The sequence below is a fragment of the Oryx dammah genome, unplaced genomic scaffold (genome assembly GCF_014754425.2).
Source record: "Oryx dammah isolate SB20612 unplaced genomic scaffold, SCBI_Odam_1.1 HiC_scaffold_6, whole genome shotgun sequence".
NCBI classification, from domain to species: Eukaryota; Metazoa; Chordata; class Mammalia; order Artiodactyla; family Bovidae; genus Oryx; species Oryx dammah.
This window is the reverse complement of record NW_024070190.1, coordinates 34945932-34961990: the sequence shown is the minus strand read 5'-3', so window position 1 is coordinate 34961990 and position 16059 is coordinate 34945932. Positions and strand designations below refer to the sequence as shown.

At 39.9% G+C, this 16059-nt stretch overlaps 1 protein-coding gene across 1 annotated transcript in view; it reads right to left on the bottom strand.

Moving 5' to 3' along the window:
- Positions 1–15613, bottom strand: part of DNA2 (DNA replication helicase/nuclease 2) — a 40434-nt gene extending 24821 nt beyond the window's left edge. Inside the window, exons 1-5 of the mRNA XM_040242283.1 lie at positions 14950–15613; positions 13317–13499; positions 12427–12610; positions 10498–10643; positions 3938–4069 (exon numbers count right to left, since the gene is read on the bottom strand). Coding sequence (XP_040098217.1) covers positions 3938–4069; positions 10498–10643; positions 12427–12610; positions 13317–13499; positions 14950–15023 — 719 coding nt within the window. The 5' untranslated portion in view covers positions 15024–15613. The remainder of the gene's footprint in view (positions 1–3937; positions 4070–10497; positions 10644–12426; positions 12611–13316; positions 13500–14949) is intronic.
- Between the last annotated feature and the right edge of the window lie 446 nt (positions 15614–16059).

Below are 16059 nucleotides of genomic sequence, written 5' to 3'. Positions count from 1 at the left end.
CCACAATTCTAAATCTCAAGCAAATTCAGATGGCTCAAAAAGAAAGGAATGACTCTAATAAGGAAGGAAAGAAGGGTAGGCAGGGAAGGTAAAACAACTGGAAAGAAATAGTGAGGAATGATGGAAAACAAAATTAAGTTTGTAATTATTACAGAAAATCAAGAGACCAAAATGACAGAAAAACTACAAAACAAAGCAAAGAACCAGGAAAAGAATGACTGTTTAATAAACACTTGGCAGATTATCACAGTGAAGACTTATGCACCAAGAGTCACCCCCTGTGCAAGACAGCAATCTGCTCCAAAGAAACAAAGAACAAAGCATTTATGAATTCATTTTTAAGAACACTATAAGAGGGGCATCCCAGGTGGTTCAGTGGTAAACAATTTGCCTTGCAGTGCAGGAGACACAGATTCAATCGCTGATCCAGCAAGATCCCACAGGCCCCAGAGCAACTAAGCCCGTGTGCCGCAACTATTGAGCCTGTGCTCCAGTGGTTGCACTCAGCAATAAGAGAAGCCTTCGCAATTTAAGAAGCCCGCGCACCACAACCAGTGAGTGGCACTTGCTCTCCGCAGCAACAAAGACCCAGCACAGCCAAAAATTAAATAATAAATAAACGCTTTAAGAAATGGAGAAGGAACTGGCACCCCACTCCAGTGTTCTTGCCTGGAGAATCCTAGGGACGGGGGAGCCTGGTGGGCTGCCATCTATGGGGTCACACAGAGTCGGACACAACTGAGGTGACTTAGCAGCAGCTTTAAGAAAATAAAAACGAGAAACATTAACCAATTTACTCTAGCTGTTTTTTCTTTTTTTTTCAGGTAAGTACCTGGTTTGTAAATTTACGACCACACAAAAGTAAAGAATGTGATAAATACACCCAATTCTAACAGTAAGATAAGCCTTAGTTTTTTTTTTTTTAACCACTAAGTGTTTTTTTAATTGAAGTATAGTTGGTTTAAAATGTGTCTCAGGTATACAACAAAGTGATATGCATTCTTTATAAAAATATGGAATGCTTTATGAATTTGTGTGTCATCCTTGTATAAAGTAAAGTAAAGTGAAAGTCACTCACTCGTGTCCAACTCTTTGTGACCCCGTGGACTGTAGTCCGTGGAGTTTTTCAGGCCATAAGAGTGGAGTTGGTAGCCTTTCCCTTCTCCAGGGGATCTTCCCAACCCAGGGATCAAACCCAGGTCTCCCTCATTGCAGGTGGATTCTTTACCAGCTGAGCCACAAGGGAAGCCCCATCCTTGTATAGGGGCCATGATAATCTTCTCTGTATCTTTCATATTTTCCTGTATGGTACTGCCAAAATGAACACAACCACTACGTACTTTTTAAATACATATCAAAGTTCCTATTGACAAAGTGATCGTGGTGATGGTTGCACAACTCTATGAATATACTGAAAGTCACTCAACTATAAATAATTATAATAATTAAATATAAATAAATAAAATCCTACCGGGCTTCCGTGGTGCCTCAGAGGTTAAAGCATCTGCCTGCAATGTGGGAGACCTGGGTTCGATCCCTGGGTCGGGAAGTTCCCCTGGAGAAGGGAATGGCAACCCACTCCAGTATTCTTGCCTGGAGAATCCCAAGAACGGAGGAGCCTCGTAGGCTATAGTTCTCGGGGTCGCAAAGAGTCGGACACGACTGAGCGACTTCACTTTCTTTCACTTTCAAAATCCTATCAGCAGACACAGAACACTGAAACACTGCTGATAACCTTCTAAACTGACTTAAAAAATTCTCAAAGAATTCTAGCCATATATAAAAGGTTGTACATTTTCCAAGTACCTTGGATAAAGTAGTCCAGTTCTGAGGTTTTAACATACAGAAATAACTGTTTCCATAAGGTCCACTCCTCAACTTGTGTACTCTCATTCCCTCTCTTGTTACTCAATGACACAGCTGTAAGAATAATGTTGCCCTCTATGGAATTCTTCTCATTGGCATATAATGTGCTGTATCTCCCATCTTTAAAGCAAAACTCTCTTAACCCCACATAAGCCTCTGGCTAACATTCCATTTCTACATACCCTTTTATACGACAATCTGTCAATACAGGAGTCTACACTCCGATTTCAAATTCTCTTCTACCATTCTCTCTTGACCCCACTCTCATCATGTTTTCTCCTCTAGAATCACCATTGACTTGTCTTTCCCTCATACCCTGCACCCAATCTATCACCTTGCACCAAAATCGATCACCTCTACCTTGAAAATCTGACTATACGCCAAGTGATACTCATCACTTCCACAACTCTCACTCTGGTCTAAGCCACCACCATCTCCATTTTGGATTCCTTCAAGAACCTCCAAATTGGGCTTACAACCTCTGCCCTTATCCTACAACCAGATTGATCCTTTCGAAAGTAAATCAGATCAATACAGAAACTAGCAAAGCGAGGTAAAGGAACTTGCCTCAAGTTACACAACAAAACTGTGGCAAAACTGTGATTCACAACCAGGCTCAGTCTGTCCTTTGAACCACAGAGAACTTGAGAAAACATATTGGTCCAAAGAACTCACTGTTCCCAAGATTTCTGACTCAAAAATCTTAAAACGAGTTCAGATCACAAAATGTCACGATATAAAATATACAGAATATTGAGAAAAGATGAAGAATACTGATGTAAAAGGAAGTTATGACTATTTAAAGAAAAATAAAACAGTGCCTATTTTTTAAAAAAAGAAAGAAAAATGATATCAAAACCCTCTGTGCAAACCCTGCCATGCTTCCCACGGGAGCCATATCACATCTGGCCATGGAATCAGAATGGCAGCCGATGTCCTGCAAGGCTGCAGAGGCCCTGGGACAGCTGCTTGTCCTATAGGACTGCTTGTCCTCTTCCACCTCGCTCTGTTCCAGCCACACTGGCAGGGGTGCGTTAGCCACAGCGCTTTTGCCCGGAGTGCTCTTCACAGAAATAGCTGCATCGCTCCCTCCTTCATTTTCTTCAGGTTCCTGCTCAACATTACCTTATTAGAGGCCTTTCATGATCATTCTATGGAAATATATCCCTTCAACTCCTTTTTCTTACCCTCCCCATTATTCTACATTACACTTATCATGATCTGGCACCTTGCTGTTCACTGCTGTTCAGCAGCACAGAAGCACCATGAAGTCAGTAGCTTTTTTTTTTTTTCCACTACTACAATCCCAGTGCCTAGATCACTACTTGGCACACATTAGGCATGGAATAAATATTTGCCAAATGGGCAAACAGTGGGAGGGAAAAAGGACTACCTACAAATTTATACCAATGCTACTTTGGGGAAAGAAGTAAAAGAAACCAACCAAAAGCCAAACAGTACTGAATGGCTAAACACAGTATTTAAACATAAAGTACAAATCCATGGCAATCACCATGAAACAGTCCATACATGATAGTAACACAGAGAAATATATGTGATATTAAGAAACACCCCCAAATATTTACAAACTGAAAATTTTATTTAAAAAAAACCATACCTACATCCCAAAATTATAAATTTTATTAAAGTGAAAATAGAATTTCTATTCATTAGATTATTTTTGGGGGTCCGAGAAAGATACTCAGGACTGTAATATATAAAGTAAGCAAACAAAAAGGCTAGTTTTCAAGACTTCATCTCTGTGTGTGTGCTCAGTCGCTCAGTGGTGTATGACTGCACCCCCATGGGCTATAGCCCACCAGACTCCTCTGTCCATGGAATTTTCCAGGCAAGAATACTGGTGTGGGTTGCCATTTCCTACTCCAGGGGATCTTCCCAACTCAAGGATCAAACCCACATCTCTTGCATCTCCTGCACTGGCAGGCAGATTCTTTACTACTGCGCCATCTGGTAAGTTCAACTTGACCTCTAAAAAGCTTTAATTCAACATCTTGAATAAAATCCTGGACTAAACATATAAACACCATATACACAAAAATGGGTTTCTTACAGAGAGAGCTGCATCTGAGGGAAGTCAGTTGAAGTATGTTTATGCATGAAATCTCCAGCCCATTTAGAAAATGAAGGAAGATACTCCTCTACCTCTTGTTTTATTTCATCTTGATTCAATTTCAGGCGGTACCTATCAAAATAAGAAATATTAAATATGAAAGTTTAAATATGAAAAAAGTAAACAAGGACAAAAACATTCATAAGCAACCTAAGCACCCATCAACGACTGAAAAAATTAATTAAATGTGATACAATGGAATGTTATTTAGCCTTGGAAAGGCTAGGAAAGGAAGGAAAGCCTTGGAAAGGAAGGAAATTCTGATACATGTTACAATATATATGAAACTTGCCATTATACTGAATAAGCCAATAACAAAAAGTACTGCATGACCACTTAACGTGAGGTACCTGTACTAGTCAAATTCATAGAGATAGAAAGGATGGTGACTGCCAGGGACTGGGGGAAGTGAGGAGTTGTTCAATGGATATAAGGTTTCAGTTTGGAAAGACTAAAAAGTTCTGGAAGTAGATGATGGTAACGTTAGATGATGGTAACGTTTACACAACATCAATGTACTAATGACACTGAACTCTGCCCTTAAAAGTGGTTAAGACTGTGATTTGGGGGATTTCCCTGGTGGTCCAGTGGTAGATCTGTGCTTCTACTGCAGGGGAACTAAGATCCTGCATGCCATGTGGCCAAAAGTAAAAAATAAAAGATTATGATTTTTTTAATGCTATATGAATTTTACCACATACACACAAAAAAATCCAAATAACAGTGACATGACATCAAATTTTATATTTGCTCCAACTCCTACCATCTCAGGTCTAATAGGTCCCAGTTACACTTCAAGGGTAAAAAAATAAACCATGATTGTTGGTCCTGAAGCCCAGCAATGGAAAGTAGAAATGTAAAAGAGGAAAAAAGGCCACAGAAACAGAAATGGAACATCAGCCTTACTAGATCAAAGGACTATTAACTTCTTGGGTCAAAAGTCAGGAAAGACTAACAGAATCTAGTCTCAGTTTTTCAGGATGCCTGCAAGGTCAAAACTGTGTTAAAATAATTCTTCGACATTATTTGCCTTTTTGCTCTTGTTCTCTCCTGAGTACACAGTAGAGACTGAGTCCACATACACACACACACACAATATAGCAATATAGAGAATGCAGAAACAGATATAAGAAACCAGGTGTCTAGTATTAAGTTATAAAATTAAAACATTTGCCAAAACGTAAAACAATGTCACTTGTCTCATTACATTTTTTTCAAAAATAGTTATTTTTCATTAAACTTATTTATGTTAATGTGGAATGGGCTATTATTATTTTAGAATTAATAAATATTTTTAAACTGCCTCAGCTTTCATTTCTAATACAGTAATTATCTATAGATATAACACTTGTAAACCAAAGCTCTTAGGGTCCTCAATAATATTTTAGTGTTAACAGGGTCCTGAGACCAAAAAGTTCTGAGAATTGCTATCACCTTCCCTGGATGGTTCTCCCAGCTCCATCTGTATATTTAAGCATCACAACCTTAATAACTACTCCAGAGTATCAACAGCACACGTTTCTGTGTCAGATCACACTTAGGTTTGAATCCTAACTCTTTATTTACACATCTTTACTAGATGCTTAACTTTGAGCCAATCAATGTTTCTCTCTTTTTTAAAAATAATTTTATTTATTTATTTTTGGCTGTGCTGGATCTTTGCTGCCGTGCAAGCTTTTCTCTAGTTGCGGCAAGCGGGGGCTACTATGTAGCTGCAATGTGCGGGCCTCTCTTTGTGGTGGCTTCTCATGCTGCAGAGCACGGGCTCTAGGGCGTACAGCCTTCAGTCGCAGTGGCACATGGGCTCAGTAGCTGTGCATCCCAGACTCTAGAGTGCAAGCTCAATAGTTTGGTACACAGGCTTAGTTGCACTGCAGCATGTCTGCCCAGACCAGGGATCAAAAACCTGTGTCTCTTGCGCTGGCAAGTGGATTCTTTACCAATGAGCCACCAGGGAAGCCCTGAGCCATTCATTGTTAACCAAGCCTCGGTTTCTTCATCCATAAGGTGAGATGATAACTACCACACAAATTAGTTTGAGGATCAAGTGAAACAGGCTATGTAAGGTACTTGGCATAGGACAACAATTCAACGAGATATGAAAATGATGATGGTGAATACTCATATAGTGCTGACTCTAGGCCAGGCACTATTCTAGGTGCTTTACATGAACACTTTCAACCCTCCTTAGCTCTCTCTGAGATACTACTATCATCATCCCATTTTAGAAGTGAAGAAACTGAAGCTCAGAAGTTACTTCCAAAGGACACACAGCTCCAGCTTGGCAATTTAAGTTCTTAACCCTTATGCTCCCTCTACACTGTGTTTCGGGACTTCCCTCATAGCTCAGTTGGTAAAGAAATCTGCCTGCAATGCAGGAGACCCCGGTTCGATTCTGGGGTCAGGAAGATCCGCTGGAGAAGGGATAGGCTACCCACTCCAGTATTCTTGGGCTTCCCTTTCCTGCAATGCAGGAGACCTGGTTCAATCCCTGGGTTGGGAAGATCCTCTGGAGAAGGGAAAGGCTACCCACTCCAGTATTCTGGCCTGAAGAATTCCATGGACTATACAGTCCATGGGGTCCCAAAGAGTCAGACACAACTGAGAGACTTTCACTTTCACACTGTGTTTTAATAATTTATTGGCATTATTTTCTCCCTGCAGCCCTGAGTTCACCTGGGTACTAGCATAACCACCAATACTCTGCAAATTCCTTTCAAACGACAAACCTTACCATTTTCTCACCATCTAAAGATAGCACCATAATAACATATTCATCAAACTCTGAGACTCCAGAACACTGCAAATTTACCATATAACTCTGCAACATTTCTACTATCAAATTTAATAAGCTCCCTCTTTCCTAGGTTTCTGCTAACTCTGGCTTACCAGAACTAACAGAGCAGAGCTCTATCAGTCCTCTAGGAGAGCCAGTTCAGCAGGAAAGACAGAATTAGCAACCCTAGCTCTGCCAAGATAGCTTGGCCTAAGCACAAAACCAACTTCAGGTTGAAGGCAAAACTGAAATATCTCAAACCAGGGAGCAATTGCTAATACCAAAGTGCCCGCAAAGTGCCCCAAATGATCTACAGAAACACAATCACCCCACACAAGGCAAAAGCTATTTGTTTGAAAATGGCTGCTTAAAATCTGGCACCTTCCAGTGGATGATATAGGTGAGGATGTGGAAGGACCAATATATTGCCTACAGAAATGCAAAATGAATTTTGAAATATACAGACATATTAAATCTTTATGTTGCATACCTTAAATTAATACAATATTATATGTCAATGATATCCCAATGGGCTTCCCTCGTGGCTCAGATGGTAAAGAATCTGTCCACAATGAAGGCGACCCAGGTTCAATCTCTGAAGCTGGAAAGATCCCCTGGAGAAAAAAATGGCAATCCACTCCAGTATTCTTGCCTGGAGAATTCCATGGACAGAGGAGCCTGGCAGGTTACAGTCCATGGGGTCACAAAGAGTCAGACCCGACTGAGCAACTAACACACACTTTCTGACATCTCAATAAAACAGGGAAAAATGAAAGAAAGAAACAGGACAATGTCTATGTAGAGCAATCTGACAGTATATATAAAAACTTTAAATGTACCCAGACCAGGGGACTTCCCTAGCAGTCCAACAGCTAAGACTCCCCATGTAAGGGATCCAGGTTTGTTCCCTGGTGAGGGAACTAGATCCCACATGCCACAGCTAAAGATCTAGCATGATACTACTAAGACTTGGCACGCCAAATAAATTAATAGATAAATATTTTCTTAAAAAAATGTTCTCAGATTGGATCCTGTCCTAGAGGGGAAAAAACACTTCAAAGAACATTACTGGACAAAACTGATTGAACCCACCACATCCCTTGCAGCGGAAGGTGAATTCTAAACCCCTGGACCATCAGGGAAGTCCTCTTTAAAACATTTTTAAGACAATAGGTTGGGGCTTCCCAGGTGGTGCATTGGCTAAGAATCTGCCTTGCAGTGCAATGGTTTGACCCCTGGTCGGGGAAGACCCCACATGCTACAGGGCAACAAAGCCTGTGCACCACGACTGAGCGCAAGCTCTGGAGCCCATGAGCCGCAACAACTGAGTCCAAGCACTGGAACTAGTGAAGCCTGCACGCCAATAACCTGTGCTCCACAAGAAAAAAGCCACCACAATGAGAAGCCCATGAACCGCAGTGAAGAGTAGCCCCCACTCACTGCAACTAGAGAAAGCCCAAGTGCAGCAACGAAGAGCCACGCCACCGCAGCCAAAATATAAGGAAATCTTTTTTAAAAAGACAACAGGTTGTACGTATTAGTAAATTGGTATGGAATTATGGAACATATTTTTCCTATTTAAACAATGAAATAAACAGAACTACCACCAGGAGAAGTAGGTTTATGTCAACTAGTCTGGAAAGCAAAATCACCACTAATAAAAACACTTCTGTGAAAAAAAGATGAACTGCAATAAAAGTGAAGGAGGAACCAAAGACAGAATATGCCAATCCCTCTGCAGGTAGTCACTCATAAGATGCCAATGATTAGCCATTTGTGGGTTTCCGTACATTATCTCCACTGTCTCAGAAAGTCTGCAAAACAGGTATTATCACCCTTTTCAGAATCTTTCACTAACTTGTTCAGTCATAAATCTGGGAAAGCTAGAATCTGAAAGTGTTGGGAGCCAGCGTGAGGAACTCCGCCCATGGCAAAGGTCATGAGGAAGGAAGCCTGGCATACGCAAAGGCGTGATCAAGCCTCAGGAAACCCCCTGTTCCCGAGCATCTACCTCCAAAACCAGAGTACTTTACGGGGAGCTCTCCCCCATAACCATTTCTCTCGGAGAAGGAGTTAACTTGCAGCTCCAGTTAATAAAAATTCCTGGGCGTGACAAGAGTGTTTCAACTTACAAACTCTGAAGGTTCTCTGGCCTGCCTGATCAGGCTCATCCGGCCGCATGTGATTGGTTACAGCCTCCCAACTGTGAGAGGCACGGGATGTTTTAAAACTTTCTAAATACAGACTCTTTTGAGAAGTTAAAAGATCATTAGTATAGTATTAGTGGGTTGATTAGGAATTATATTGGTGAAGGGTTTTTTCTTCATTTGTCTGCCAATAATTACTGCTAATTCCCTGCCCTGGGTGTGACAAGGATGTCTCAGGTCAAACCTCTCTGCTGACAGACTAACTCATGTGACAACCTCTCAACCATAAACAGCACAGAGAGTTTGGAGTATCAGCATAGGGCTTTTTTCATTGATGAGTCAATGATTGCCGTCAGTCCTCCATATCCTTAGGCACCTGGGAATATATTAATCAATGTATTTGGAATATAGAAAAGGAAATATAGTAGTTTTTTGATGTTAGCAATACTAGACTTTTTGAGTTAATGAATCTTCTCTTTTGTTATAGATCACTGTACTTTGTTATAAATCACTATAAATCACTATGCTATGTAAAAATGTAACTTTATCACTATCTTAAGACAAAATAGATCTTAAGAGGAACATTGGTGAAGGGTTTACATTTGTTGAGCCAATATTTGCTGCTAAATCTCCATATTCCTGCCCTTATAATGAATATAACTAGCATAGAAGAGAAATAAGTATTAACCTTTAAGATTAATCATGTTAAGCCTTAGGTTAAGTAAATTCCTTTCTTGATTGTAACTCACTACACCCTCACCCTATAGGAATGCAACTTTATTTGGAGGGTGGCGCCTGATTTAAGAAAAAATCACCCCTGGAAAAATAAGTTTTCTGATTAACTGACCGATATCAGAAAGGGCCATAAAATGTCAGCAGACCTCATGGCCAGAAGATGATGAAACTCATAAGACCTTTGTATATGAAGCACCTGATTGTGACAAGGGTCAGGTCTGCTGACCCCTGCGTGACTGTATTCATCCCTATGTATAACAAGAAGGTATATAAACAAACCTGAAAAATAAAGAGATCGGATCAGTTTCTGGAAAGACTGATTCCCTCATGTCGTTTCTTTCTCGCTCCCCGTTTTCCTGGCTGAATTCCCATCTGGTACCATTAATTTTCCTACTACACTATCTGTTTCTAATCTCCCTCTATATCTGTAATTAAATAAGTTTTTTCCAGGACGCCGATTCTGTCCCCACCTTCGAATTACCCTGGATCTACTGGGGCTGGACCCCGGCATGAAAGGAGGTCATCTGATTCCCAACCCCATACAATTTTCAGGATGTCACAATGTTTCTAGAAGTAACACAAAAAGTTCCCATTCTCTGAGTGCAGCGATGGGGCCTATTGTGCATACAATAGAAAATTTAGATATTTTTAGCCAAAGAATTTCTGTTCTGCAGTTTCAGAAGCTCTCCACAGAATTGCGGTAGGATACGACAACCCTGAAATCTGCATTCTAGTATTATACTGACATATTTAATAGTCTAAGATTGCCAAATATCTTATAGATGCCAGGGAAGAAGTTATATAACAAAATTGTATCTAGAGTTGCTCTCCTAACTACTTACATTTCCTTCAGATGCCTTATTTCTTGAATAGTTTGAGAAGCAAGTTCTTGTAGCTTTTCTGGGGCAAAACTATCACTTACTGCTTTTTGAAATACTTCATGAAGAACCGTACCAATCAGCATTTGGCGTGTGGCTGGATCAGAGCTCTATCAAAAAAAAAGTCATACAAACATTTTATTTCACAACATATCAATGGACATGATCCTATATTTATTACCTAACCTATTGAACTAGCACAGCCAAAGCACACTGGTGAGACAAATGCCAAAATATTAAACAATTCTTTTCTGGTGAGTGAAATTATAGGTGACTTTCACTTTCTTAAATTTAGAATTACCTGAATTATTTTATGAGTAAGAGATTTTTCAAATCACTGTATTTCCATTTTGAAAGAATTAAGAATAACCTATATGGAAAAAGTTCAATATATTCTAAAATATTAATATTTAACATAATTTGTCTCTAATTTCACTTTATAATAAACCCACATAGAATAGTCAATAAAGGCATAGCTTATAAACTCATGTGAGTAAAATACTCAAACACGAAAGAAACTCAGAGCAGAGATTTTTTTTTTTTGGTGGCACTGCCCAGCTGTGAGATCTTAGTTCCCCAAACCAGGGCTGAACCCAAGCCCCAGCACTGAAAGTGCCAAGTCCTAACCATTGGACCACCAGGGAATTCCCTACAGCAGAGATTTTAACAAGCTCTTGACACTCAAAAACTATTTTTCAATGAACTCTTTTATTAGCCTGGATCTTCCCCTTAAACCTATCGAAAAACAAGATTAAGTCCACCAAAACACCCATCAGTAATTTTAAAAATTAACTTATAGAGAAATTCCCTGTACTAATTTTTTAAGTTCTATGTAAGTCTAAAATTATTTCAAAATAAAGTTTTAAAAGATTAAGGTATTCAAGTCTGCTTATAATATGCAGTTAAAACAGAAGTTAATAGTAACCCACCCCCCAACAGCTGAAGAAAACAACCAATTAAAAAAAAAAAAAACTACAAATAAGTGATACCTAAGACTATTAGAAAATCTACTTAGGTATTTTTCCTTCTTTTTCTCTTCTTGCTTAGCTCTATTTTTTAATTTTCTATATACATACAAACTGTATATAGAAGAATACCCTAAGAGAAAGAAAAAACTTAACAATTAAAAACTCAAGTTCTTCAAAAAATAATGGCATTGAAAGGGAGTGGGTGAAAAGCAGAATACAGATAAAAGAAACTTTGAGATATGTCAACCAAATACAATACAAAGACCTCATCTGCATATTGACGCTAACAAACTGAATAAAAATATTTTTGACAAAAGACATTAAGAGATAAACTGAAAATTAGATTAACTTAAGGAATTACTGGTAATTTTATCAGGTATGATAAAGATATTGTACTTATATGTTTTTTAAATCCTCAGCTTTAATTTGCAAAATAGAGTTTTAAGTTGCAAAATACAATCTTTAAGAACAACAAAATGGGTACATGGGAGTTTATAATAACCATCTCTGTGTATGTTCGAAAATTTCCATTATAATATCTTTAAAAGAGACTGTTATATTTACTTTTACTGAGAATCACATGAAGCCAAGTTTAGAAATACCCAAATGTATTAAATTAAAAATTTTATCACTTAAATTATTTATCTTATTATTAGAATTGCTTATTTTATTAAATGTTAAATAAGATTCAAAGGATTCTTAGGGTACCAGCCTTGAATCCTAGCCTTGCCATTTACTAGCTACAGTAACTCTGGACAAGTCACTTAACTTCTCTGAGGCTTATGTTCCTTGTCTGTAAAATGTAAAATGCAGCTGATTAATACCATCTACTTCACAAGATTGTTAGGAGGATTAAATAAGAGTGTAAAAGTGCTCTGTAAACTCTTAAGACCCTGTAGAAACATTGGCTGTTAATATTATTCACCCTGAATATTTCACTCAGGACAGCTCTTCTCATGCATCGAATACTACTGGCTATGCTTGTGCCAGAAATCAGCATGTCGGGATATAGAATCAAATATCCAAAATCTTCATCTATTATCCAAGTATCGGATATGCAGTCTCCCTCCAAATGAATGATGTCCCCTGGCTCTACTGGTACAGAGCACCTAAAAATAAGGTACACAAAATTTAGATTCCCACATTTAAACATGTTAAGGGGCTTTAAAAATAAATGAACATTTTATATAAAGAAATAATTTCTAAATTTTGGGGTCTTACATCACCTACTGCAAAAACTATCAAATCATTCATAATGTAACATATAGCTCCAAGTATGGATGAGGTTGTTATAATAATTCTCTCATTCTGTAAAACTTATGTCTACAGCTTCTGTAAGACCTGAGGCATGATGCCAAACCCAATATACTAAGAACAAAATTATATTTATCCAGTTCAAACCATCAAACTTGCAGCCTAGACAAAGTCAGACTTTCACCTCTGCATCTCCCCCTCCCCCCTCACATACCATATATTGCTCAAGTAGCGAAATCTAGAGTCTAAGGATGTTCTTATGACTAATTTTGCCCTTAGAACTAAACAAGTTTTTAAGCTGCAATCCCAGAAAGTACTGGGAAATAGGAAGTAGTAATTTAATAAGTCCCCTTGCACTTGATTTTCAAATGACAATGAACATCAAGTTTTGGAATAAGGGACCTGAGATGCACAATTTTTGCAGATTTAATCTGAGTTCATATCTATTCTCTTTATTAACAATTAAATTATTGCAACATCCACACAAGCCCACATGTTAGTTTTTAAGACAGTACCCTTAAGCTTCTGCCACATCATTGCTCAAAGTCACACAAAAATTACCAGTCATTCCTAAGGATACACAGTTCTTTATATTCTAGCGACTGGGAAGCAGTGATGGTTAGGTGCTTTTCATCGTTTCCTTCTTCACTCTGTACAATATTGACTGCTAATACCAGGTACCGGTTATCCATTCCTCGGCTCAGAACTATCTTAGAAAAGGAAGCTTCCACCTTCTTCTGAAATCTAAAGCATAACACAAACAAAACTACTGTAGCACAAGCATGAAATAAGAAGCCATCCAATCTCCTTTATCTACAAACCTTCTAGGTTTCTTCTGGAAAGCTTATCACAATGACCACTGGCTAAAAGAGGTAAAAATTAAGAGAGCAAGGGCATAGCAGAATTCCTATTACAGGAAAAAAAAAAAAAAAAACTTCCCAGAAAGTGAAAGAAAGTGAAGTCACTCAGTTGGGTCGAACTCTTTGCAACCCTATGGACTGTAACCTACCAGGCTCCTCCATCCATCGGATCTTCCAGGCAAGAGTACTACAGTAGGTTGCCATTTCCTTCTCCAGGGGATCCTCCCGACCCAGGGATGGAACCCAGGTCTCCCGCATTGCAAGCAGACGCTTTAACCTCTGAGCCACCAGGGAAGCCCCACTTCCCAGAAGGAATGCCATTTAAAACGTTCAAGATATGAGTTTTTCAAACTATAAGCTCTATGAGGAGTTCTTTGGGACATCTATGATTATGAGGGCTAATGATAAATTGAAAAATATTAAACAACAAATTCCTACCACTGGTGCAAGCCTTCCCAAAGTACAAGTAAAAGGACACATCTAGGACACTATCCTTTTGAACATAAAAGATGTCTGTTATGGGAAAATGTAGTATGGGCAGTTTGTTGGAAGTCCTACTGTGAGTTTCATTATTATATTAAGATTTCAACTAAGTACTTAGACATTTAGTCCAACCTTCTATTTAATGCAGGAAATCCTATAAAATTCCATTGGGGATCAACTAGCTCATGCTTTGTAGAGAAAGCAAGCTTAATACCTGTCACATTAACCATTCTTCATAGAATAACTCAGAAATTTCTTATTTCTAATGGGAAAGTAAATTTCACAATTATTTTGTAACCGCTTCATTCACCTACCCCACGTACCCACGGGCCATGAATTTCCTAAAGTCAGCTGGGTCGCTTTAAGGATCTCCCAAAAGGTATTGCTGATCAAAACCCAAAGCGCAAACATCCGTCAACAATAATTAGCTTCATTACTACTGACAGAAATTCTACACTATGCTTGCGGGTCGTTTCCCCAATCCTTTAAGCCGACTTGAGAGTACAGACTTCTCCCTGGATAACTCTCCATTTAAACTTCAAGAAAAGGATCTTGTAGTTGCAATTTCCTTTCCTGAAGACATGTAAGGTGGCTGAGACTCCTCAAATTCAGGAAAAAGGTTAAGAATGAACCCCTGGAGGAGGAAAAGTATTCAAGCTCTGGCTCGGGTTTGGCCCCAGAGAGAGGATGCGAAGCGGACCCCATCTCCGGAAACTCGTCGGGAACCCCGGGACCTGAGCTCGGTCACTGCGCTCGGAGCCCGGGTCCGCGGAGGCGTGGATGCGGCCTCTTCCCTCCTTTCTTTTCAAATCTCCCGCTATACTCCCAGGCCCACCCCCCGCTCCGCTCACAGCTCCGCCAGCGGCTCAGCCTCCTGCCAGAAACTCTTCTCCATTAGCAGCTCCAGTTCGTCCACTCGCTCCATTCTGGCCGCCGAGATCGCAAACTGCCACGGGGTAAAATCAGGGGAACCCGGGGGCAACAGTGGAGGGGAAAAGGAGCGCGAGTCCACGAGGTGCCGTGCGCATGCGCCGACTAGCAGTGGTCCGAAGAGACATGCGCAGGCAGCTCCTCCAGCGCAAAGTGAGCAGCTCGCGGAGACTCGCACCTGGGGAATCAAGAACCGGAAGGCGCCTTTGCTCCTTTGCCTTAGGCTTTGGAAAACTGGGAGTCTTCGTAATCTGGCCCATACTACATGGTTCCGCCCTTTCTCTAGGCTCGCCGACCCATGTGTCCAACACAGGCACTTAGAATGAATGAACTATTTGCTGTTGTCCAAACTCAGGCTTCCCTTGTTTGAATCTGGAAATGTTCACTCTTTGGAAAAAAAAATTTTTTTCCTGGAAAACTCAGTTGAGAAAATGGAAGCTGTCAGATGAGAACTTCCTCATCATGCCATGACTAAATCTATCTGTTCCCTGTTTTATAACCTTTTTCCATTTTTTTCAGTAATGCCTCCTATCCGTGGGCAGTCCCTCCACTTGTACAGTGGAATCCCAAGCACTCTTACATTGTGTTTGTTTGTGTGTTCAGTCGTGTCTAACTCGTTGTGACACCGTGGACTGTAGCCTACCAGGCTCCTCTTGTCCATGGAACTTTTCAGGCAAAAATACTGGAGTGGATTGCCATTTTCCTCCTCCAGGGGATCTTCCAGCCTAGGGATCAAACCCCTGTCTCTTGAGTCTACTGCGCTGGCATGCAGGTTCTTCCACTAGAGCCACCTTACGTTCTCTAGGGCATTCTCTTCTGTCATCAGTTTGGCCCTCATTATCAGATAGCTCCCAGGCTTGTAACGTGACCCAGCACCTCCCATCCTGATAGATGTTACCTTGATGGAACTTACTCTCTTAGCCACCTTCCTGAGGAAACCGGCTTTAAAGAATTTTTTATCAAGGCTGTATCCAATTTCAACTCCTATTCACTTTTCTTTTATTTTTTAATTTTTGAATTAAAAATCATTT